The sequence below is a fragment of the Manihot esculenta genome, chromosome 11, assembly GCF_001659605.2.
Source record: "Manihot esculenta cultivar AM560-2 chromosome 11, M.esculenta_v8, whole genome shotgun sequence".
Lineage (NCBI taxonomy): Eukaryota > Viridiplantae > Streptophyta > Magnoliopsida > Malpighiales > Euphorbiaceae > Manihot > Manihot esculenta.
Genome location: NC_035171.2, coordinates 20,175,096 through 20,200,615, shown reverse-complemented (window position 1 = coordinate 20,200,615; position 25,520 = coordinate 20,175,096). Strand labels below are relative to the sequence as shown.

Genomic DNA, 25,520 nt, shown 5'->3' with positions numbered 1-25,520 from the left:
GAACACATTTCCTTTTGATTATTTAAAGTATCTTAGAAACAATGCATTATTCCCCTCGGACTTAAAATTCCAAACTTATACAAAGGTTATTGAGCAATTTTTGTACAACTTTATGATTTTAAAATCCACAAACAAATTTATGTTTAGTCTATAATTTATATGAAGTGAAAATTATTAATTAGTGAATACTTGGTTAAGCATAATAGTGGCTATTAATAATGTATCGACCCAACTGATGACTGACACAACTAGCTTATCCCACTATTAATCTAACCTAATAGGGTTTTATTTCTCATTTCTATTATACAGTTCCTAAATTGCTCTAATAGAAATTTCCTACGTTGATCATTCTTAAAGCATTTGTTTTTTTGTTTAATTGATTTTTATCTAAACTAAAAAATTTAATGTAGCTACTTAAAGTTTCAATTTTATGAGATATCAAAATAGACGTAACCTTACAAAGAGTAATTATCCATTATGAAATAGATACCCCTATGTCTAGCCTCATATACAAGGACTACATTTATTAGAATGTATTAATCGTAATGGAAATTCAGCTTTTATTTCTTTATAAAACAGTTTTCTAGATGTTTTTCATATTAAGTAATATTTACAAGTTGACGTATCTACTTTATTAATATTACCTAATAAGCTCTTTTTAGCTAATCATTGCATATGTTTTAAATAATACGGCCAAGTACAACATGCTACGTATTTACATCATTCATAGACCTATTAAAAGATGTAAAATAGGAAATGATATATACTATTGAAGTTACTTACAACATCTAAGTTAATATGACCACTCAAGAAATATCCAAAACCACTAGAACTTATACTTAAAGATAAGTTTACACCTTGTTCATGAAAAATTAATAGAAAAAATCAAATTTAATTAATTTCAACGTCGAAACTTAATTTCAACGAATCTGTAGAGCAAATAATATATTAATTAGAAATAGGATCCGCATGCTAACATAACAAGCCTATAGATATTTATACCCTTCATCTCCACTTTGAAGTTATTAGCTAATGTACATCCATCTTGTCTCTTGAAGAAATCATCAAAATTCTGTGAAAGTATTTCAATTTTATTCTATATAATTAAAATATTTTATCTTAGCAATGTATTCCTTCTTCTATCCGGAATTATCTTTGTCATTCGCTTTATTATTGTTTCTTGTTGGACTTGGTTTTTTTTTATCTCTTACTAGTTTCCACCTCAATATTTGCGCTAGTTCCCATGTCCTTTTAGAATTAGAGCTAGTTACATACATTTTTGTACTCATTTGAATTTTTTTAGTTTAAATTTGAAAACTAAGTTATATCATTAAGATCAACTATAAAAATTTGAAAGCAGATATTATGTTTTGTCTAAATTAGGAATATTTATATCTTACTTCATACATACACTAATCTCAATAATATTTAATTATGTTACTAATTATTCTACATTAGGTTTAGAGTCAAAAGTTCACTATATTCCCAATTATCATCTAAAATCCTAATGTATTATAAAAATTAATCACAATTAATTATGTCAAAGTTTATGTCTTGAATTACTTATAATTTAAGAGTTTAAATATTTTATAATTGACTTCTAATATCATCAATTCATATACATAATATTAATATATGATACTAAGAATAGAAATGAATAATTTTATTTCATGAAATAAAATAACATAATATTTAAATTCATAAAATAATTAAACAACATAACAAAAAAGAACTATAAGGATAACAATAAGTTTAAAAGAAAAATATGCTCGCCTAATATAAACCTCAGTCACTAGTATAGACACTTCAAGAAACAAGTATAGACCCTCTTCTAGACGATCCATATTATAGTTAACTTTAGAAAATTTTGACTTAATCGTAGACCTGCTAGTAAGTCTTGATAGTCTAAAGATATATTGTCTTATTTACAACCCATTTAACATATTTACCAATGAATTTCAATACAGGACGTCTGAAGGATTTATTGACATTTTTCCAAGTAGAATTCAACTTCATGTTCCCCTTACGATCACTTCTGTATAGCAAAAGCTAAGGTAGACGAAAACCGAGAGCCAGCACTATATTTCTCTACACATATAAATAATAAATAAAAGTCTAAAAAAATAACCGTAATAATAAGAAAATGATAGCGATAATGATAAAAAATATTATTGGATATTTTTTAAAAAAATTTGTTAAAATTATTTAATAATAATTAAATATTATTAAAAAATAATTATAAAGAAATAGCTAATTTTATTTATTTTTATTTTTTTAAGTGTCACTTATCAAAAAAATTTATTAATTTTTTTTAGTTTTGGGCAGAATTTTTTCTTTTTTATTTTAAAATAAATGAAAAAAAATTCTTGAATTGCCCGGACACTTAAGGCGGATTGGGCCACGCACTTGGGCCTGCGCTTGGGCTTGCGCTCAGTGCACATGGCCTAGCTCCTCGACATGCCTACAGGCGGCTCAGTGCCTCGTGCTGGGTTTGGCTCAATCCAAACTTCATTGCCTGGGTCGTCTCACATGCTGAGCATGTGCCTTCGGTATCTTTTTCTATTTTCGTATCTTTTCCGGTAAGGGATTTTCAGTGTTCCAAGTCATTTTGTGGTATCTAATTTTGTAAAAAACTATTATATCTTACAGTTTGGAATTCACTAAAAAGCTATCATGACTAGAACAATAATAAAATGGTTCTCCTAAAAAATCAAAATACAAAAGGATTTTCATCCAATTTTGATTCATCATATCTTATTCATTTTTTATCTAAAAAAATATGTGCTATATATTATTGAAAAGTTTATTTCTGTCTACTTTCTAATGGTACCAAAATTACATCCCAAAAACAATAAGATTGCAATATATAATTAATCAAAAATTTTTTAAATAAATAAATAATATTTTAATTTACCAAACACCCATAATCATGTGAAATATATATTAAAAAAAATTACCAGAATAATGGCTCTGATATTTATGAAAGATTCAAAAAATAATAAAAATATCAGAAATCATATTGTATTATATAGTTCATGCATAATCACGTATTTTAGATAAACAATGCATATAAATTAACAGATTAAGAATTATCTAGAATCACATTATTTCTCATCAAATATAAATATGTTGGTTAAACCGCAGTTTCACAGCTTGTCGACTACACCATTAATTGATTATTTTTTTCTTTATATGAACATAAAAATATTAATTTCAAGAACTAATTTTGGAATAACCCAATTCAAATAGGAATTCTTTTTTCTTAATAAAATAGAGTTCTAATTTGCTAAAGTAATCATTATGTTTTAATCCCTCATCATATAAGAATCACTTAGATTCTTGTTAAGAAAAATGTATTTTTCAACTAGAAGAGAGAGCAATGAGAAAGACTACTTAAGAGAGTAAAAAAAAAAATAATAACTCACTAGACACTACAATAAATGATCACCTTTAATTGTGCAAGTGCAACGGTGGTACACATTTTTTACTTTTTATTTATTATTTTAATTAAAAGATAATTTAAATAAATTTTATTTAATAAAGTATATGATTTTATTTTTCAAATTTATATTTCGTTGAATACATTATTTTTTTTATATATAACGATTAAAATTAATAAAATAATTAATTATTAAATTTTTTAAAATTTTAAAAATATTAAATATATCTTCAATTCTCGATTCCTATTTAAAAAAAATATATTTAAATGTATTTTAACTAATTAGTTTTCACATAAACTGAACTAAATAGTAAATTTCTAATTAAAAAAAATGCCAACTGAAGTGTTGTATAAAAGAGTGATGGACTCGTAATCGGATTTGAATTCCAACCCGTTTCTATAAGCCCAAACAACTGTTTGAAGGAGAAAATATGCGATAGGAGTATTGAAAATCCCTAATCCAATTCTCTGATATTTTTTCCCCTTCAACTTAGAGAGACGCTAAATCCTGGAGAAACCAATCTCTTTCACAGGTTTGGCTCTTTGATTTTTTTTTTTTTTCTTTTTTTGGATTTCTCGTTTAATTTCGATTCTGACTGGTTGCGGCTTCTAGGGTTGGTTTTGATTTTGTGAATGTTAACGTCTCTTTGGTTGCTTAGAAACTGCTGGAACATCAAATTTGTCACTCCGCAATCTGAATTTTGGAGTTCATTAGCTTCTGAAGTATATTTTTTTTTCTATGGTTGCTTTTTATTTTGTTAATATTAACGTTTGTTTGGTTGCAAAAAAAATTGCTGGAACGTCAAATTCATTGATCGTGAAGCAACGATCCCCGCACTCCCCATGGTTATTGATTTCTTATGAAGTAAGATAACAAGCTCGATTTATTTTGGTGCTAAATAGCATAAATTTCGATACTTTAGGAAAACATGTAGTTGAATTGCTTTTATTTTGTTTCTTCTGATTATAAAGCATTTATTTGATAAGGACTCAATGAATTTAGAAGTTAATTATAGTGACAAGCATAAATTTGGAATTCTAGGTGGGATTTTTCTCTGTATTAGTAAGCATTGAGAAAATAGGGCGTGATTGTTGTCTGTTTTTAACATAATTTGATGCTATGGTAATGGGTTTGCAGCTTTTCCAATTGAAGCTAGAAGTTTAATTATTGGAGACAGAAGTTTAGAAGAAGGTCAAATCAGTAGAAGATGGCTGGAGAAAGGAGAGTGCACCCAGATTGTATAAATGCATCTAATCCTTACCATGAGTGTGTTGAATATTGCTTCAGTAAAATTGCTGAAGCTAAGGCGCAAATGAGTAAAACAGAAACAGGTAGTTATTAAAAACTTGTTTGCCATTTTATATAAAAACGCATTTGCCGTTATATTGCCATCCTTAGCAATTATTGTTCCTATTATTAATGATGGAAAGGGAAACATCCAGACATGTAATGCATGTACATGCCATTTCCCTTTTGCATCGTCAGGAATAATGACATCTTTGTTGTTTCAATTTGATGCTTTTAGAAGATTCTTTGCTTTCAACATTTATGAGATTCCATCCCAGTACAGTGTTCACAATCACTGTTGATTCATGTTTGTTTATTAACTGATTGACATATTTCTTTTGCAATAATCAGAAGTTGTGCAAGATAAACGTGGAAATTATGAGTCCACTGCACTTGCTTCTGAGCAAGATGAGGAGGAAAAATCAGTTTTTGAAGAAAAGTCTGATGATGACGACAATCACCCAGTCCAGGAAAATGTGGAAGGAGATGGTACACAACTTACAGGGAGGCAGAAAAAATTGTTTGAGTTGAGGCTGAAGATGGTATTTCTCTTTTGAATTTTAAGTTCTGAATGTCTGTATTTCTATAGTAGAACTAATATTAAGCTCTCCCCTTTCTATTATCTTCTATTATTGCCATGGTCTTCATTTAGAAATAATTATGGCTTATGGCTGAATGCAGAATGAGGCTAGAAAAGCCAATCAAACAGCTATGGTAGCTGAAAAGAAAAAAATGGAAGCTGTGCCAGAATCAAGGGGTATTTCTAAACAAAAATGGCTTGAAGATAGGAAGAAAAAAATTGGAAAACTTCTAGATGCAAATGGTTTGGATATGAAAGAAGCATATATGCTAGATACACAAGAGGCAGCTGAGGCAAAATATAAAAAGTGGGAAAAAGATCCTGCTCCATTTGGTTGGGATGGTATGTTCAGATCTCTGATTGTCAATTATTTCTGTTTGCAGCATGTTCTCATTTAGTTTTATTTACGTGTTCTAATTCTTTATTTCTTCTGCCATGTACATGGATATACTCTATTTTCCTCATTTTTACATGCTTGTTTACATCTGTCCTAGTGGTTTCTTATGCATGTATACTTCATGAAATCGTGGAAAAAAAAGGGTGTTTCTATGTTAGTGGTCCAATGGCATTTAAGAGGCCCGTGTATAATCAAATATTCTTTTGTTTGGTTAGATACAACACAAAAATAATGTTAGTTCATTTTTTTTTTCATTTTATCAGTATTTTCAAGTGGCCAAGGGGGAAATCAATTCTCACCCCTATTTTCTACCAATTACCCCTTCCTTGTCTTTTCCAGTTCTCACCTTCTCAGGAACATAGGCACTTCAACAATCTCACTCTTCACTAAATCCTACTGAATCTCTATGTTTACAGTTTCGCTCATTACGATCCCTGAGTTCACAATTATGGCAGGCCATACCACAAACCCATTAATCTTGGAGCCAAAAATGCCAACCCACTGGCTCCACCTCCAATTGAAGCAATGGCTCAGAAAAGTGGAGCTAATCCTCAACAGCTTCTGGGTTTTACTATGATGAGGGGAGAAAAAACTCTGGTTGCATATTGAAGGAGAGTGAAATTGAATGGACTTTGATTTGGTCGTGGTATCAATTTTAGAGAGAGGAAAAGAAATTGGGAATAAAAATGAAGTATAACTAAATCTTTCTGTGAGCAGTACCAATATGAGTTGTTGGCTGTAGCTCATACTAATGCTGGATGATGTGGCATGATCTTTTTTAGTTAGTGACTGGAGTGGTGGTCATTTTTCCTGTGGAATTGGAGATTAGGGGGAAATTAATAATTTAGGAAAAGTAATAAATTTAATTCAAAATGTATTGGAATTAATAACTTTTATTAAATTTAATTAAATTATTAATATAACTTTGTAAATTTTAATATGATAATGTCCCAAAAAAAATTAAAAAGTTTTTATAGAATTGAAATTTAAGGCAAATATGGTGTATTATTATAAAAGAGTACTATTTATTCATGTTTAATGAAAATTTGAGCAAGTTTGATAATGACTTATGAAACTCTTAACATTATAAATAGGAGGGAATTCTTTTTCTTCCTTTTTCTTTTCGGGAGGGGGGAGTGGGGAGACAATCAGAATTTATTGCTTGACCAAATGGGGGTTCTATAGTGCCACTCTTCCATAACACATGGGTATTTCTTAAGCTGACCGATTTCAGTTTCATTTACTTGTTTAACCAATTAAACTGGGACCAGGTTGACAGTTTACTGCCAACTCCTTAGATGTAAATGGTTGATTACTAGACCGGACTGTCTATCTATTTGTCAGTCTTCTGGTTAAACTTGCTGTGGTCAGTCCAGTGCAATCCTTACATGTCAGTGATGTGAAATTACCCATGATTCAAAATATTATTGCTTTCTTGGTTATATGGGCATTTAATATGATGCTGAAACTGATAGCTTCACTTTTAACAGTTTTCAATCAGAAGACATTGTATGATGCATATAAAAAGCGGTCAAAGAACGTCGAGGTTGATCTAGAGGATTATAACAAAATTAAAGAAGCTGATCCTGAGTTCTACCGTGAAGCTTCAAGTCTCCAATATGGAAAGGTACTACTGTTGTCAAGATTATACTCCCTAGTAAATATAAATTCAGGCATCTGATGATATATTTTCTGTTGAAATCTTTTAGGCACCTAAGTTATCTGAGGACAAGGTTGAGAGGATGGTGAAGGAACTCAAGGACCAGGAGGAGAAACGCAAGTCATTTAGCCGAAGGAGAAGGTTTCGTGAAGAGAAGGATATTGACTCGATTAATGACCGTAATGAGCATTTCAATAAGAAGATTGAACGAGCATTTGGTAAATACACGCTGGAGATTAAGAACAATCTTGAGCGAGGAACTGCTTTGCCTGACTAAGGTGCGTGCTTATTTATCATGTTATGTGTGTTCAAGGGCTGCTGCTCAAGTCCTATAACCTCCAGTTTCTCTCCTGCTTTCTGTGAACTGCAGTCATTGCTGATATAATTTTTTACCAAGCTACAGCACCTTAGGTTCTGGTTATTTGATTACTTAAATCAGAATTTAGCTAATAGAAATGGGAAACTACAGGGTCCATTTGGTGTATATGTATATATATATATATATATATATATATATATATAAACCAATAGTCAAAGAAAATATGTCATTACATCATAATTGTTTTATTACCTGATGCCTTGAAAAAACATATTGCTACAAGTTAAAACAAGTGATTTTACTTGTTCATCAACCCATTCTTTGAGATGCTAAAAACATAAAATAATGATCCTAAACAAATCTGTAGTACACGCACCCTTTTTCCGTCAATATGATACTTACCACTATTTTTTTTTAACTGGACCTTGAAGTAATACTATTTTTCAGAAGTACTTTGTTGAATATGGGTTGAAGACTCAAATTCCACGTGTTGTGTATTGTTCTTAATTTGTTATGTAAATTTCTATCATTATCACTTGGAACAGCTGATTCTGGTCCGTAGTTTGTGATAGACTGTGTATCTTGCCAGTTGCCATTAACTCCCTATATGGCCCTAGATGGCTTTCGTTTTCAATGCATTAATCATAATTGAAGACAAATTCAATTCATCTCTCCCTCTCTCTCCGTATATCTGTGTGTGTACCGGAATAAAATCTGTTAGTTTCTTTAAATAAGCATCTGGAATTTGGGTTTGAACTAGTGGCATCTTTTATCATAGTTTGTTGTGCGCTACTTTCTGGATTAACTTAGTACCGTTTGCATTCTTCTCAATCCAAATCTAATTTTGTATTGCAGCATCATGTTTGTACAAACTGACTGTAAAATCCGAGGGTGGAAACCCGCAGTAAGTGGGCATCTTTGCTCGAGCATCATCAAGCACGGATATGGTGAAATTCACTTCCGGATGCAATATAATTTTTTTTCTTTTAATTTGGCCGTCTTTTGAGAACTGTACAAGTGGAAGATATTGTTGTTAAGGTTTTAACTCACACAAGCAACTAAACTCTAGTGTAATTTGATTGGCTTTGTATGTTTAGCAGGAAGTTTTTACCTATATGTTTACTCATTCAGTCATCTTCAAGATTTTCAATGTAGCCTTTGTTGCAAATGCAGCCTTCGTTTGATTATAAGAGGAGTTTTTCTTGGTAGTATTGACCATGGAGAGTTTATGTAGGATAAACGATAATTTAATTCCTATAGTCTAGTCTAGTGGAACTTATACAATAAAACTTGTATTTTTAAAAGCTGCTTATTCATTTTTGGTAATTTAAATTTTAAATTACTATTATTGTATTATTGTATTTAAACAATAGTACTAAATTGTTGGAAAACATGAAATTAGGGCATCATTTACTAGTTATTCTAATTGTCTAAAAAAATTTAATAATTAATTTTTTAATTTTATAAATAATTTATTAATTAATTATTTTATATTGAAAGTATTTTAAATGTTTTTATAATATTTAACGGTAATAATAAAGAATTTAATTATTAGATTTTTTAAACTTTAGGAATATTTAATTTATTTTTAATACTGAAAGGTTAATCAGTGGATTTGTCAGATTAAAAAATAACTTTTTCTAAAATTATAGAATCTGTTGTGATAGCTTGCTATTTCTCTCCTTCTCTTCTTCCAAGGTTGGACTTTTATTATTGTTGCAAAACCCGGTGAATCAACAAAAATGGTTCCCAAGCGGAAGTAGCAACAGCGGCATGACTCGGTTACTGACACAGAGAGAGCATTAGCCGGTAGTCACTAGGGCATTATAAAGGAACCAAACTTGGACCACGCATGGAACTGATTAAAAGCTGTGATGAAGAAATGGCTAGGACCCCTGTGGTCCTTTTTCTGCCAGATTTTTTTGGCCTCTCCTGGACCACATTCACACGTTCTCACTCTCATCATACACTTGAATTCCTACTTTGTAAAAAGACGAGACCCCATTATTCTCCCATAATAATTAAAAATAAAAGGGCAATTTTCAGCTTTTGTGTAGGGTTTCAGTTCTTCTGCTGAGGGATAAAGGAAAGGAGGACCCAGAACCAACCATCCTTGACCTACACATGTGATGCTTTTTTCCATGCATAATCATAAAAAATAAACTATTTAGTTTCTTTTTTGTACTTTTGGTTCAGTTAAACCTATTGGACTTTGTTCTCAAAGTAAGGAGCCCTTTGTATTTTTAGATATGTTTAGAAAAACCCTTTTAATTCTTAATAAAAATATTTTAAAATTAGTATTTAATAACATTATTTAAAATTTAATTTAGCTCTTCTACTTAGAGGTGATGGTTCAGATTGTAGCGTATTTTTTTGCTAAGATCAAGAAAAAGGAATTTTCAGTTGTTTGATCTTTAATGGATTTTTTTTCTGAAAATTTTATTTTTTTTATAAAATAATTTAATTAGATTAGGAGAAATAAATTATTTTTAAAATAATTTTAATTTTTTTAAAAATTACAAATATATCAACCAAATAGATAAAATTTTTAATAATTTTTATTAAGGATATTGAATAAAAAAATCTAAATATTTATTGTAATTTACATTTATATCTAATATTTTAAATTTTAAATGATAAAATTAAATCTTTTTAAATTATTATAATTATAATCGAGAGTATTAAATTAAATTTAAAAAAAATTAATAATAAATTATAATATAATCCTTAAAATTTTATATTATTAATAAAAAATATAATTTTTTAATTTAAATTTTTTATTAAAATTAAATATATTTTATATTTATTATATATAATATTAAATATATTATATTAAATAAATATTTATTACAAATACATTTCTATTGTATAAAAATTACATATAAATAATATATGTATTAAAATATTTCATTAAATAAATTTATATTAATATTATAAAAAATATAATTTTTTTTTATATTTGAAAAACTTGACTTTTTATTAATAATATTAACATTCAGTCATATAATCCTTAAAAGGACAATGAAGTAATTTAATGTGTTTATGATTAAAATTATTTATAAAGATAAAAACATAGAAAATAAATTAATATAAATACATCTAAAAACATACAAATATTAATTTAGTTCAATATTAATTCAAATTTTATAGTAATGATTCTTCAAAGTAACTTATTTATTGTAATTTAAAATAAGACTTTATCACAAGGAATAGTATTAAATGACTACTTTGCCATTTATTTAGAAACACAAGACAAAGGATAAATATATATATTTTTTCTTTTAAAATGTGTAAATTTCATTAAACTGAAAGCATGATAGATAAAATGGTTAAATATGTTTGAAATTATTTTTATTTAATAGAAACTCGGACAGTCCATGAATTTCTCTGAGTAATTTTAATTAAAGGTTTATGATTTATTTTATAATAAATGACTTTTTTAAAAAAAATTTTTAAGGATTTTGTCAAAAATTATTTAAGTTTTTATTAAATAAAATAGTTTATTTAACCTTTAAATAATTAAAAATAATATAAAAAATTTAAAATTTAAGCCGTTGAATCTCTATAAAAAATGATAAATTTTTAATAAATATTAAAATAGTCATTTAAACTTTTGAATAAATAATGTTAATAGTATGTTTTAATAATTTAATTTATAAATAATTTATGTTAATTTATATTGTTGTAAATAAATAGAATAATTTTATAAAATTCATAAAATAAATAAAATATTATCTAAAAGTTTTAGAAAAATTAAATTTAAATTTAATAAGCAATCAATTTTTTTATATTGATATAATATTTAAATAATATTATAAATTAATTAAAAAATTATTTTATAAATTTATACTAGTTTTAAATAACTTTTAGCAATTTTCATATTTTTATAGTTTATGTAATTAAATTTTATTAAAAAAATATTAATTAATTTTTTATACATTAATTTTTAATGTATTTTTATGGTTTATTAAAATTGATATTTAATTAAAGAAAAAATAAAAGATATTTGAAACAGTAATGTTTTTGTCATTTACTGCCTAACTAATCAAAATCAGTTAACCCTTCTCCCAAGGAGAGAGGAATCCTTTTCACAGCACCAAGCATTGCGTAATAAAGAGGCAAAATCTACTCAGATTAATAATCATACAAACCCACATATCTTAACTAATAAACAAATATTTAAAATTGAAGTCATAATACACACAAACAAATAAATATAGAGATTAAATCAAGAAATTTCTCCTTCTTTCTCAGTTGGTGGCGTTGCTCCTGAAAGATCCCAAACCCTTGATGGCTGCTGCTCTTAATACGTATTGATGATATGCAGCTGCTGCAAGTGCTCCAATCAATGGTCCAACCCAGAAAATCCACTGTCATAAACAACAATTTACATGTTATAAACCCCATCAAACCAAATTTTTTCAAAAAAAAAAAAAAGCAAAAAATATATAATAATGAAAGATTAAAATGGGGCATACATGGTCGTCCCAGATTTTGCCATTGTTGTAGATAACTGCAGCACCAAAGCTCCTAGCAGGATTAATACCAGTACCAGTGATCGGTATCGTTGCCAAATGGACCATGAACACAGCAAATCCAATTGGAAGTGGAGCCAACACCTGAACCCAATTAAATTACTAAATATTATCAAACCAAGATTAATAATTTTTGGCTGATGAAGTCGAGAAGAAATGAGATGAAGCTAATGGACATACAGGGACGTGAGAGTCACGTGCACTCCTCTTAGGGTCTGTGGCTGAGAAAACAGTGTAGACAAGCACAAAGGTGCCTATGATCTCAGCACCCAAAGCGGTGCCTTTGCTGTAGCCAGGAGCCACAGAGTTAGCACCACCTCCAAGACCATTATATGAATGCTTCATAAATGCCTTCACCAACCCAACACCACAGATTGCACCCAAGCACTGAGCAACCATGTAGGCCACTGCCCTAATCAGCGACACCTTCCTCGCCAAGAACAGTCCAAAAGTGACTGCAGGGTTAATATGACCACCTGCACTCAAAAACAACCAAAACCCATTAACAAACACCGCTCAAAACGAAATGGGCACACAGTATTTTTCAAGTAAAAACCCTAATTTGCAGAAGTTCCAAAGCAGCTGTGCAGAGGCAAGCATTGTATGGATGCATGTGTAATTTAGAAGCTAGTGAAGGAGAAAAGAGAAGGGTTCCTAGTTGTTACCAGAGATACCAGCAGTGCAGTAAACAAGAATAAAGATCATGCCACCGAAGGCCCATGCAATACCCAGAAGCCCAACACCACCACAAGGGTCAGTTTGCTTCTTGTGGCCAATTACAGTAGCTACAGTGACGTAAAGGAAAAGAAGAGTGGCTATGAACTCAGCTATAAGAGCGCGGTAGAAAGACCAAAGCTTGAGCTCAGCCGTGTCAATGAGAGGAGCTGGTGGTGGATCAACGTAGTCCTTCCCATGGGCAGGCTGCGTTTCTTCACTCACTTCCTTGGCCATCTGCTCACTCTCTCAAACTCAAAATTCAAAAACCCAGAAGCCAGAAGCAGTGTAGTGAGTTGAAGGTGGTGGTGATGGGTGAGGAGATTGGGGTCACAGAGGTTTTAAAGAAGAGAGAGAGAGAAAGAATGGATAAGAGAAGGGGCATTTTGGGAAGAAAAAGAAAAGACAGATAAGAGCATGTGAAGGTAATGAGAGAGAGAGAGAGAGAGAGAGAGAGGCGAGGAGGCTGGCATCCAACACAAAAAGCCACTCTTACAACGGTTATTTCTTGTCTTTTCCTCTCTCTCTCTCTCTCTCTTTGCTTTTCCAAAGTTCTTATCTTTTTCAATTTTGGACATACTTGTTTTTACTTTGTTTCCTTTTTTCTTTTAACTAATACTTCGCTTTTGGGGCAGTTGCATTTTAAGTTTGTTGAAGTTTGTTGGTGATTTTACTTACCTGTTCCTGTAAGAAAAGAATCAATTATTTAATTTAAATTAAATATTTTTTCATATAAATATCCATTTTAAATTGTCTAGTATAATTTAGTTATTACGAAGATATTTTGCTCTTTCATTAAAATTTTTGTTAGATTATAATAATTTAATTTTTAAAATTTTATTTTTATAATCATTTAATTTTTTTTAATTTTAAAAATTTATATTAATTTAATTTTATAATTTATAATTTAAATTTACTTTACTAATTTACTGTTATTAACGGTAAACTTTATAAAAAGATCATTTCATATAAATGTGTAGAAAATATTAGCCACCTTAAAAGTTGAGTATTAGCAATACCTTCCTTTTATAAATAAAATAAAATAAAAATATAAAAATTAAATTATTTATTCTTAAACAAACAAGGTTTAAATTATGAATTTTGTTAAATTTTAAAAATTATACGGTAAATGGATTTGAATGAAAGGATATTAAAATTGAGCTAAATTATTAAATAAATCTTCGAGAGTAGATCATGAAATAAATTATAAAATTATTCATTTTCGAGAATATATTTTCAGCATAAAAGTTTTTCTTAAAAGTTATTTTTTTTTTTTAAATTTTCAGCATAAAAAATTCATATAGGGTTACACGCAATTGGGTTTTAATATATATGTAAGAAAAGTTTTCAAAGATTATAAAGCTTTCTTAATAATGCTCAACACTCGACTCCACAATATTCAAAAACCAATTTTTTAACTTGAAATGAATTGTATTATTTTTATAAATAAAAATAAATTAACTAAATTAATTTTTTTTTTAAAATACAAACAGAAAGAATCGGTTTTAATCAAACTCAAATAATAATATTGATAATAACAACAACGCTTAATACATCCTTTAATTCTAACATGATTTTCACAAAAAAATATATATATATATTTATTTACATGTTAAATTTATAATCATTATATTTATCTCCTAAAGTTTTAAACAATGATAATGGTAAAATTTAAGTCAGCTACAAAAAGAGTTTAAAGCTATATGATACGATTGAAACTCATTAAATATATTAATTTAAAAAAAAAATTAGAAAAATTATTTAAATTATTTTTTCCATCTTTTTCATGGAAATGTAAGAGTGAGGATTATTTTAATAATTATTAAATATTTTAATAATTAATAATTATTTTGATAATAATAATTAATGTTATTTATAAAAAATGATAAAATTGATTTTGCTCAGCATATCAGCTAACACAAAAAACAAAATAAGGGTTATTTGGATCGAAACACGTGTACACAGAATATAAAAAGGTCCCGTAAATTAAACCATCTTATCTAACCAAGTAATTGAAAAGTCTGACCAATAATATATGAAGATCAGACTTCTAGCTATGCAAATTTCACTAATGTCCGGAACAATCAGGTCGATCACTTTAAGATTCGTACTATAAACGAGACAATTGAATACAGGAACAACCAACCTTAATGACCAGAAGAAACTGCTTTTATATAGGTAGAAAAATTCGGGCACAAACCTGACGAAACTAGAGCAAGAAACCAACCTCCCACACGATGGTTGATCCCTCTAACTCTCTCCGAGATATTAAATGCGTGTTTGGAAAGGCTACCCAGTTGCTTGACACACCTGCCAAAAGGTGTGGGCTAAGCCTGCTCCGCAATTATGAACTGCCTGATACATCTGCCAAAGGATACGAACGAAATGGCTCTGCATTAATTAGTCGACTGTCAGCCGTCTGATATGCCTACCACAACACGCCACCATCCAATCTAATGGGACGTAAGGCAAGGAATCAGGGTATAAATACCTTTGACCCAACCTCGCCAAAGAGGTTCTCACTCACCTAGTGACTAACTCTCCGAAAGTAAAGCGCTCTCTCATCCAGGAACTAAGGTGCAAAAAAAGCTAATTTCTCTCTCATATACTCATAGAAGCACCCTCAAAATAGAGGCCCATTGGAGATTTCTTCAAAAACCTTTATTTTCTTTTATTTTCTCCTTATATTAATGAATCTTAGATAATCATTGATCTAACTTGAGCGTCGGAGAGTCTTCACCGGAGGTATCCTTGGTGGACTCCTGACTGTCTTTTTCTATCTTACAGGTCCCCTTCCTCAAGATCAAACATGGATGGACCTAACAGAATCAATCATAAATCAATGGTCAACCCATTGAATCAAGTCACTGTCCAAGTGTCCACATCTGGACACCCCGCTGGATCTCGTTTCATCAAGTGGCACCATCTGTGGAAAATGAAGGAAACTATCCTATCGCTGGAGTTTTCAAACAAAACCCATTGAGATTCACATGGCAAACCAAGAAATGCTAACAGCCAAACAACCCAAAAGACTAAAAAAAAGAAGGATAGTGAAAAGACCTATGTAACGACCCGGAAACCGGTACCACTCAGTAACGGTCCGAACCATCACTGGCACTAGGATCCAGATCGGCTTAAGGCCGCCGGGACCCGTAGCAAGCCGACTATACTCTCTGTGTACCTGATAAATCCCATACATATCTCTTCAAAACTCAATCCTTTGCTACACGAAACCTTTAAAACACTTGAAAATCTTTTAGAAAACTTTCTCTTACCCTTCCAGAGACCTCTGACATCCTCGAACTCCCCCGGACGGTAGGAATTCCGATGTCTGAATCTAGCCGGGTATTACAACCTAGGAATCACCAATTGCATTTAAATGTCACACGGCAAAAATTAAATAGAGGAATATGCTGATGTGAGAAGAAATAGCAATACAAGAGTGATCTATCAACCATGGAAGAGAAGTGACGTGCACGAATTACCCAAGTTGTATAGTTACTTTCTTTAGCTCAAAGTATTTTTGCTATTATGAACTAGTAAAAAAATTTAAAACCTTAGGTGAAAGCCTTGTGTATATGAACCTGAAATATGATAGTATATTGAAATAGCTTAAAAAACTCTTGTTTGTGATTAATATTAGCATGAATCTACTGAGAAAAGGATTATCTATTTAAAGCATGGTACTTTATGATTTAAAAGCTGTGAAGTGATTTATACATGAGAAATGTTATTTATTAGATTCTTTTGAATCATATGAGATGATATGATTGTACAAAATTAATATTTGCATTCTTGTTATATATACTTTGTACAAGTCTTTATTTTTTAGAAAAAAATAGAAGCAAGAGAAAGGCTAAAGAATTAGGATCAAGAACTCGAGAATCACCCAAGGCAAAAATGCTCGGGAGAATCAGGGCTAAAAGCCTAGAAGAAGCAGGACTTAGGGCTAAGTGCCCAGAAGAAACACGGGAACAAAGTGTAGGGATGCAGGTGCAGGGCTAAGAGTCCAGAAGAAATACAATTGCAAAGATGCTTGGGGGCGAACCCAAGACTAGAAGTGCTCGGAAGCAAAAAAGCAAAAATGTTCGAAGGCGAATCTAAGGCTAAAAGAGCTCGGAAGATGCACAAAAGCAAACATGCTCGAAAGAGAGTCAAACTAAAGAGCTTGCAAGTCTATCAACAAACCAAAGAGTTAGTCAAAGCTAAAAGCCTCGGAAGGAAATGGAAGTGCTGGGACGGATAACCAGGAATGAGAGCCCAGAGGACAATAGAAAGCTAAGTCTATTGCACGCACCAGTGTTCATTAACAAATATTACCCAATTAACAGCAAATATTCTCGTTACATATATATATGTAGTGCAAGTTTTTATTTTGCAGATAACTTCCAAAAGCAAGAGAAGGCTAATAAGTCCAAAATCACCAGTAAGGCCACAAGCCTAAATCTCAAAAAATTGTCAGTAAGGTCATGAGGCTGAATCTTTCAAATTATCAATAAGGCCACGAGCCTAAATCTCAGAAAATCGTCAATAATGCCACAAGCCTGAATCCCTGGAATTGTCAATAAGCTCACGAGTTTGAATCTTGAAAATCGCAGTAAGGCTACGGGTCTGAATCTCAAAAAATCACCAGTAAGGCCACAAGTCTGAATCTCAAAAATCGCCAGTAAGGTCGCGAGCCTGAATCTCGAAAATCATTAGTAAGGCCACAAGCCTGAATCTCAGAAATCGCCAGTAAGGCCACAAGCCTAAATCCTTGAAATCGCCAGTAAGGTTACGAACCAGAATCTCGAAAACACTAAGAAAGGCCAAGATCTTGAATCATGAAGCTACGTATCTTGTATGATACAATGTTCATTGGTAAATGTTATTCAATTGACAACAAGCATTTTCACCACATATATACTCTGTACAAGTTTTTATCTTTCGTAGATAAATTTTGCAAATAAAAGTAAGGTCACAAGCCTGAATCCCTAAAGTTGCCAATAAGACCACGAGCCTGAATTCTCAGAGAAAGATCGAGGGCAAAAGAGCCCAGAAGCTTAGCAGAAAGCCAAAAAGCTCGAAACAGAAAATCAGAGTTAAGTGTCCAGAAGACGCATGAGAGCAAAGGGCAAAAGATTTTGGAAGATACACGAGAGCAAAATGCTCGAAAGCAGATTGAGGGTAAAGGAGCCCAGAAGCTACACGAGAGCAAAATGCTCGAAAGCAGACTCAGAGCAAAAGAGCCCGGAAGATGCCCGAGAGCAAAAAGCTTGGAAACATACTAAGGGCAAAAAGAGCCCGGAAGACACGCAAGAGCAAAATGCTCGGAAGCATACTAAGGGCCAAGAGCCCGGCATAGTATAAAAAGTTAAAAGCACTCGACCAAAAGCTCAAGGCTAAATTCCCGGAAGACGTTTAAGGGCTAAGAGCCTGGAAAACGTAATGAGCAAAAGTTCTAAAAAAAAAAAAAAAGAAAAAGAGAGAAATGCACGGACTAAGGTCCAAAGCAAAATGTCCGGAAGAGGCACACAAGTAAAAATGCTCGGAAACAAACCTCGAGTTAAGAGCCCAGTAGAAAGCACAAAAATGAAAATACTCAAAACACAAGGCTAAAAGCCTAGAAGAAAATTTGCAAGCAAAAATACTCGGACGACACGTATAAGCAAAAATGCTCGGAAGCACACAAAGGGTAGAAAAGTCTGGAAGCAAACCAAGGGCTAAGTGCCTAGATAGTAATCTAGAGCAAAAATGCTCAAAAACAACTTAAAGGCGAAAAGGCAAAGCCTATCATAACCCTTGGAAATTCTTACAAATACAAACAATAACTTACGATAGTTTTTTATGAGATCTTTATCAAATAGTTTGTCCATTACTCTTTTCATTTATATAAATCTTAAAGTATAGTTATTTCGCCAGGCCATCAGGACTAAGATAAGTCGTAAATGACCTGCCGACCTAACAAGACATTAAAATTTTATATAAATGACAGAGCTGAGTATGCCCCACAAGAAACACAAGAAAAAGTCCAAACTTAAGAAGAAAAAATACTTAGAGAAAATAGACAAGAGCCAAAGAGCTCCGACAATAAATAGGGCTGAAAAGCCTAGAGTAATGCAGCAAGCCAAAAAATCTCAGATCAAAGAGATCAAAATAACATACAAAGCAAAAAGCTCGAACTAAAGTCCAAGGCAAAAATGTATGGAATACTCTTGAGTGAAATGCTCGAACAAAAATTAGGGTTGAATGCCTGAAAAATACCTAAAAGCAAAAATGTTCGATACCGAGTCAGGGCTAAAGAGCCCGAAAGGACAAAGAGCTCAGCAGAGGCACACGAGCAACAATACTCAGAAGTAAAATAAGGGTAGAAGAGCCTGGAATACGACAAGAGCAAAATTGCTCGGAACAAGAGCAAAAGAGATCGAACGAAGAGTCAGGGGAAAAATCAAAGCTAAAGAGCTCAAAAGTTGACTACGAGCCAAAGAGCTCAAGGGAAAAATCAAAGCTAAAGAGTCCAAAAGCTGACTACGAGCTAAAGAGCTTGAATAGAGAGTCAGGCCTAAGAGCTTATAAGACATTTAAGAGCAAAAATGCTCGAAAATAGAATAAGGGTAGAAGAACCCGGAAGCGAACTCAAGATTAAATGTCCAAAAAGTGTTCTAGAGCAAAAACGCTCAGAAGCAGCCTAAAGGCGAAAAAGGCAAAGTGTATCATGACCTTTGAAAATTTTTACAAACAACAATTTATAGTAGTCCTGAGTATGATTTTCAGTGAGTAATTTATTTACTACTTCTTTCGTTTACAAAAATCTTAAAGTACAGTTATGACGACAGGCCATCAGGGTTAAGACAAGTCGGCAATGGCCCACCCACCTAACAATACATTAAGATTTTGTATAAACAGAAGACAAGGTTGAGTATGCCCCACAAGAAAAATCTAAGCAAAAAAGCAAGCATATTAAAATTACAACCAAAGGAAACGTTTCATTGAAAATAAAAATATATGTTACAGGAAATTAAAAATACAAAAGTAAAGACAAGATTGTTACATATCTACAAACAAAAACTCTTGAAACAAGGGAAGGTCTTCAATTCTCTTCAAAAGATACAAGGTCTTCAGCTAGATTAGGCTCAACTTCGGAAGCCTGCGAAATTATAGAAGATCCCCTTTAAGATCAAACAATTCCATCGAATTGAGTATGATTGTATGTGTGATAGCATCTACTATACCAGGAATATCAATGAACCCGATTGTTGAAATTGCTCAAGATACCCTTTTTTAGCTTCTAGAATCTATTTCTTAGTTCAAGATCCCTCTTACTAACTGGAATCAAAGAATTAGTAGATCTGTTCCGTCCAAAATGGAAATGGGTTAGGGTTATGAACTTATAATCTATAATCTGATAATCGAGTCGATTCCATGATTATAAGTTCATTCCATACCGGACCAGACCGGAATAGGCTTCTCATTATGAGAAAGAAAGGGAATCTCTAAAATATCAGCAGCCATGGCAATCAGAACTGCTATGATATCATTTGCCGAAGGAGGATCCGTAGGGACATTTATAGCCTCAAGCATAAGTGGACCATTACCAACCTGACTGGCACCTTGATCAAACTCAGCTGCCAGCAAATTAAGAAAGTAAAATGTTATTAAAAATATAAAATTTTATTTTATTTACATTATCAAACCAATTAAAAAAATAATTTTAAAAATTATTTAATTTAATTGTTAATAACATATTAAAACTAATAATATTTTAGTAATTAATAACGGATTCTAATTAATATATACTAAATATTTTAATAAATTATATTTAATTATTATTATTTAAATATAAAATGACTAATAAAAATATATATCAATTTATTTTTTAATTATATATATGAAATTATTAATTCATTATACAATATATATAATAATTAAAATATAATTTGAAGATATCTTTTTCTATGAATTTAAATATCTTCTTATCGTATAGAGATAAATATTATGATTAATTTAATTATTATTTATAATATGTTTATATTTATCTAATATGTTTTTATATTTTCAAATAATTTATTAATGTAAAAAGAAACGATTTTATAATTTATAAAATTTTTAAAAATCTATTTATACTGTTTGATTAATTATTATATTATTATAATAACTATTTATTATTAAAATAGCTAAATCATTATTATAATAATTACCCAATATTAAAATAATTAATCGCTAATATTAATGAATATGGCAAAAAATATGATACAAATTTTTATGGAAAATAAATTTGTCTATAGATTATAAAAAATAATATTTATAGTATAAGTTTAAAAATAAATTATAATTTATAAATTTTAATATAATTAATAAATTGATTACAACATTTTAAATTTATCATTTAAATTTTTATATTAATCAATTCGTATAAATTGGAGGTTATTTTATTTATAATTCTATTAGTCAATTAATAAAAAAAATATTTAAAATATTTAAAATATTCTCATAAATATTTAAATCATTTTTGATATAGGTGAATGATTTTATATTGCGTAAACTATATTTTAATTTTTAAATTTTAACGTAATTAACGGATTACTTTATATTTTTAAAATTAAATCTTTAAATTTCTAAATATTTAATTTCTTTAAAATTACACATATTTTATTCATTATAAATATTAATTTAAAATTAGTCGAGGATCAAATTTCATTTGAGGGTATATTTTTTTTTAAATACTTTTTATAAAAAATTACAATTTATTTAAATATCACTTTTAAAAATCACTGAAATTGTATGTGTTTTATAAAAGTTTTAAAATTATAAATATTAAAATATTTTAATAATAAAAATTAAAAAATAAAAATATTAAAAATTAGTTAAATAAAATATTATAAATAAAAATTAATAGAAATGTAAGTGATATTTTAAATAAAAAATAAATAATTAAAATATTTAAATTATAATATATGAAAATAAAAGATTCAAGCCAACACTTTGAAAAATAAAAATATAAGAATCGGTTATCTATTTATATTAAAACTTAAGAATTTAAATATAATTTATTTGTTTAAATTGAATAGATATTTATACAAGAGAAATTTAAATATTTAATTTTAAAAATAAAAATTAATTTATTAATTATACTAAAATTTAAAAATTAAAATATAATTATTTTAATTTTAAGTGCAATAAATTAAATGAAAAGTTAGATAGGTTTCCTTTAACAAAAACATAACTAACCCAATTAAATAAATTATTTGAAAAACTACATTACTGTAAAAATTAAAAGTTTTAAACCAAGCGAGAATCCCATGTTCAGCAATCCATGCATGGCCGGGCGAGGAAAGGGAAGACATTCGGTGGAATAGAAAGTCTCCTTAATTAATCATTGAAACAGTGGGCCCAAGCTGATCAAATATAGTAATTGAACTAATCTATAATCACGTGGCTAACAGCTGGCATAACGCATTACGGTTCATGCTGTTCCCCCCTAGTCGGGTCCCACCTCTAATCTTCATCTCCACATCAAATCCCCACCCCCATGCCAACTTGTCAAGTTTCTACTTTCTTCATTTTCTTGCTTTTTTAAAAAATATTTTTTTATTTTTATATGGAAAAACATTTTTTTGATATTATATATTTCTAAACTTTTCCCTCTAAATGATTTAGACACTTAGTATTTCAGCTGAAGTAAGGTTACAATTTAATAAGAGATCGGCCTCTGAATTCAGATCATAATCGAGCTTTTATAAAAAAGTTAGACCAAACAATTAAGACAAGTTGAGTTAATAACACCACATTTGAGTAGATCGAATCGAGTGAAATTTAAATTCATAAAAAAAATTTTAACTTTCTAAATACGATGAATCACAGAAATTAGATCGAACTATATTACGGTCCTATTAATATAAATTTTTAATTATATAAATTAAATAATTATATTTTTATATAATTTAATTTTAGTGAAAATATAATTAAAGTAAAGTGATTTTTTATAAAAATATATGAATTAAATAATTATATTTTTATAATCTTAGGGAGGAAAAAAAAAAAAAGGAACAGAGAGCACAATGATAACATGCAAACGTAGAATTGAGTGGGAGGGGGAACAGTAACAAATAGAAAAGGAAAGAAGTTTAGAATTTAGATTTTTGGATGATGTGGACACTTAACCAGTAGAATTTGGACACGTATTGATAGAACGAAAATTTGAAAACGGTTAGATGGGGATGGGCAAGTAGCCGTTAATGTGAAAAGAGGAGCCGTCCCAACGGTCACCTTTGGTGTTGTAATCTTAGGTTTTTGTGGTTATATGCTTATTTATCATGGCTCCCTCCTGCCCCCACTCCAAACTGAAAACGACCCTTCCCCTCCACTTTCCATATTTGATAGGCACCCTACCAAGGGTATTATAGTAATTTTAGAACCAACAGATATCTCAATTTTAATTTCTATAATTAACCTTTCAAATTTTTTTTTAGTGAATTGTTTAATGGACTAAGATAATAAATTTTAGTATAGTAATTTGAGGAGACATGAGGTTAAAAAAATAAAAAAATAAAAAAAAAACTATTAAAATAATAAAAGGGAGACAGTGGGGTCCATGCAAATGCAAGGGTCTGTATCAGATTTCAATCAAGAATATATTAATGGTTAGCATGGTTGGATTATATGGTCCCTTGAGCAAATGGAGCTCTGCACTGTGATTGTGATTTTGATTTTGGTTGGCTCAAGAAGATACAATAGTTTCAGAGTCCTTTTTTTTTATATTTTTATATTAAATATAAACCTCAAATTTATTTTTAATTAATTAATAAAAATATTTTTAAATAAAATTCAACGTATCATTTATAAATTTTTTTTCAAAGTTCTCTAAATTCTATTAGTAAAGCCAATTCTTTCGAAACTGGGATAAATTTTAATTTTGTAGAGGCGGGACTCCTCTGTCAAGGTGGAAGAGGTGTGTCCCTATCTATATACCTAACTAAATTAGGAAAATGTAATTATTTTTTTTTTTGGTTTAAATTGAAATCACATAAACCAAACCATTATTAATCTAAATGAGTGAAAATAAATAAAGAAAATTTCAAAAATCTAAAAAATGAAAAATATGATCTCTAGATTTTCAGAATATCAATTTTGTCACCAACTAATTATAGTAATTAATTTTACTATAAAATAAAAACTTAAATTTAGTTTATTTACGGATAATAACTTGCATACATAAAAAATATATATATATTTGCTGTTAAATTTTTGTAGGAGAACTATTTTTTATTTTTTTAACAAAATAATTTATTTTTTATTATTGGATTTTAATTCTAAAATTTTATTTTTTCAAAAAATAACTTATATTTAAAAAAATTTTCTAACAAAATAATTTATTTTTATTATTTAATTTTTTTATATAAAAAATAAAAAATATATAAAAATATTAACAAGATTGTAAAAGTATAAAAAACAACTTACTCTTTATATTAATTTTTTTAAATGTCCCAAATATAAAAAATATAAAAATATTTTATCTAAAAAAAGATATTGGTAAATTTATATATAGTAATGTTAATAAGGTTTTCAAAATCTAAAAAATGATTTTTTTTTAGTAAAAAGGTTATTTTTTAAAAAAATTAATTTTTTTAGAAAAAATTATTAATTAATTTTTAAAAATGTGCTAAATGGAATTTATTTATTTATTTTGTGTTAATAAAATAATGACAAGAAATATTGAGAAGCTCATATAAAATATTTAAATAAAAGCATAACAGAGATGCTAATTTTGGACAACTTAATCATTGGAGATGAGAGAGTAATACAGCAATCATAGTTGTCAGGATTCTGGATAATTCTTTCACCTATTTTCCAATAATGTAATGCATTATCAAGTCATTTTTATAACTACACTTGCCCTGCAAAAATTCCATTGCCAAATATTCAATTTAGTCCATTTTCATTTTTTTTTCAAAAGATTTAATTTAATAAAACATCAAACTTCTTAATTTTTCTATTAAATTTTTTAGTTTCTTGTTTCATTCAAAAATTAAAAAGCTTAAAATTTTTATTTTTTGAGTTAAATGTGTTTAAATAAAAAAAGTTATAGATTAATTTAGATAAAAGTTAAAAATGAGCTAAATTGAACACTGCTGAAATTTTATGGGTGAATTTGGGAAATACTTTCTTCTGGGTGTGGGAATTGATGAGAATGGGCGAAGGGAGACTTGTCATCCTATAGCCCAGCAACCTGTCAGGATGACTGTCTTATGTCATATGATTTTTTGTCAAAATTTTTAAAAATGCCATTTGCGAGTGTTATTAAATATTAGATGGTTTGCTTGACTTAAAAAAAAAAACCTTCATAGGTGCTTTAATAGATAAAAAAATATTATTAATTAATTTTTATATAAAAAATTCATTAATTAATTTTTTTAAATTAAAAAATATATTAAAATTTTTTAAATTTAACCTGTCTGGTAATTATTATTTCTTAGATTTATTATCTTCCATTGTCCCCTTAAAGCACATTACAGTTTATTTTAATATTATTTATAAACTTTCTTTATGGATTCTTATTACTATTTTTCGTTGTTATTTATTATTGATTGTATGTGCAGTATGTGTTATAAT

At 29.2% G+C, this 25,520-nt stretch overlaps 2 protein-coding genes across 7 annotated transcripts; one reads left to right on the top strand and one right to left on the bottom strand.

The window, feature by feature from the left end:
• Positions 1–3,817: 3,817 nt before the first annotated feature.
• Positions 3,818–8,797, top strand: LOC110627200 (pre-mRNA-splicing factor syf2). Of its 6 annotated transcripts, none has more exons than XM_021773481.2 (8): positions 3,839–3,972; positions 4,053–4,162; positions 4,593–4,771; positions 5,079–5,269; positions 5,409–5,649; positions 7,195–7,331; positions 7,414–7,642; positions 8,539–8,797. In XM_021773481.2, exons 3-7 carry the CDS (start codon positions 4,648–4,650, stop codon positions 7,639–7,641), a joined length of 921 nt encoding a protein of 306 aa, XP_021629173.1. In that variant the 5' UTR covers positions 3,839–3,972; positions 4,053–4,162; positions 4,593–4,647; the 3' UTR covers position 7,642; positions 8,539–8,797. The 6 variants fall into 6 exon arrangements, with proteins under 6 accessions (XP_021629170.1, XP_021629174.1, XP_021629176.1 ...); XM_043962137.1 differs by having other exon boundaries at positions 4,053–4,304; positions 4,578–4,771; XM_021773479.2 differs by lacking the exon at positions 4,053–4,162 and adding an exon at positions 4,263–4,304 and having other exon boundaries at positions 3,850–3,972; positions 4,578–4,771.
• A 2,989-nt stretch (positions 8,798–11,786) lies between these two features.
• Positions 11,787–13,264, bottom strand: LOC110627201 (aquaporin PIP2-7). The gene is made up of 4 exons (XM_021773485.1): positions 12,884–13,264; positions 12,399–12,694; positions 12,162–12,302; positions 11,787–12,053 (listed from the first exon to the last, which is right to left on the bottom strand). The coding sequence occupies exons 1-4, from the start codon at positions 13,167–13,169 to the stop codon at positions 11,934–11,936; spliced, it is 843 nt and encodes a 280-aa protein (XP_021629177.1). The 5' UTR covers positions 13,170–13,264; the 3' UTR covers positions 11,787–11,933.
• Positions 13,265–25,520: the final 12,256 nt, after the last annotated feature.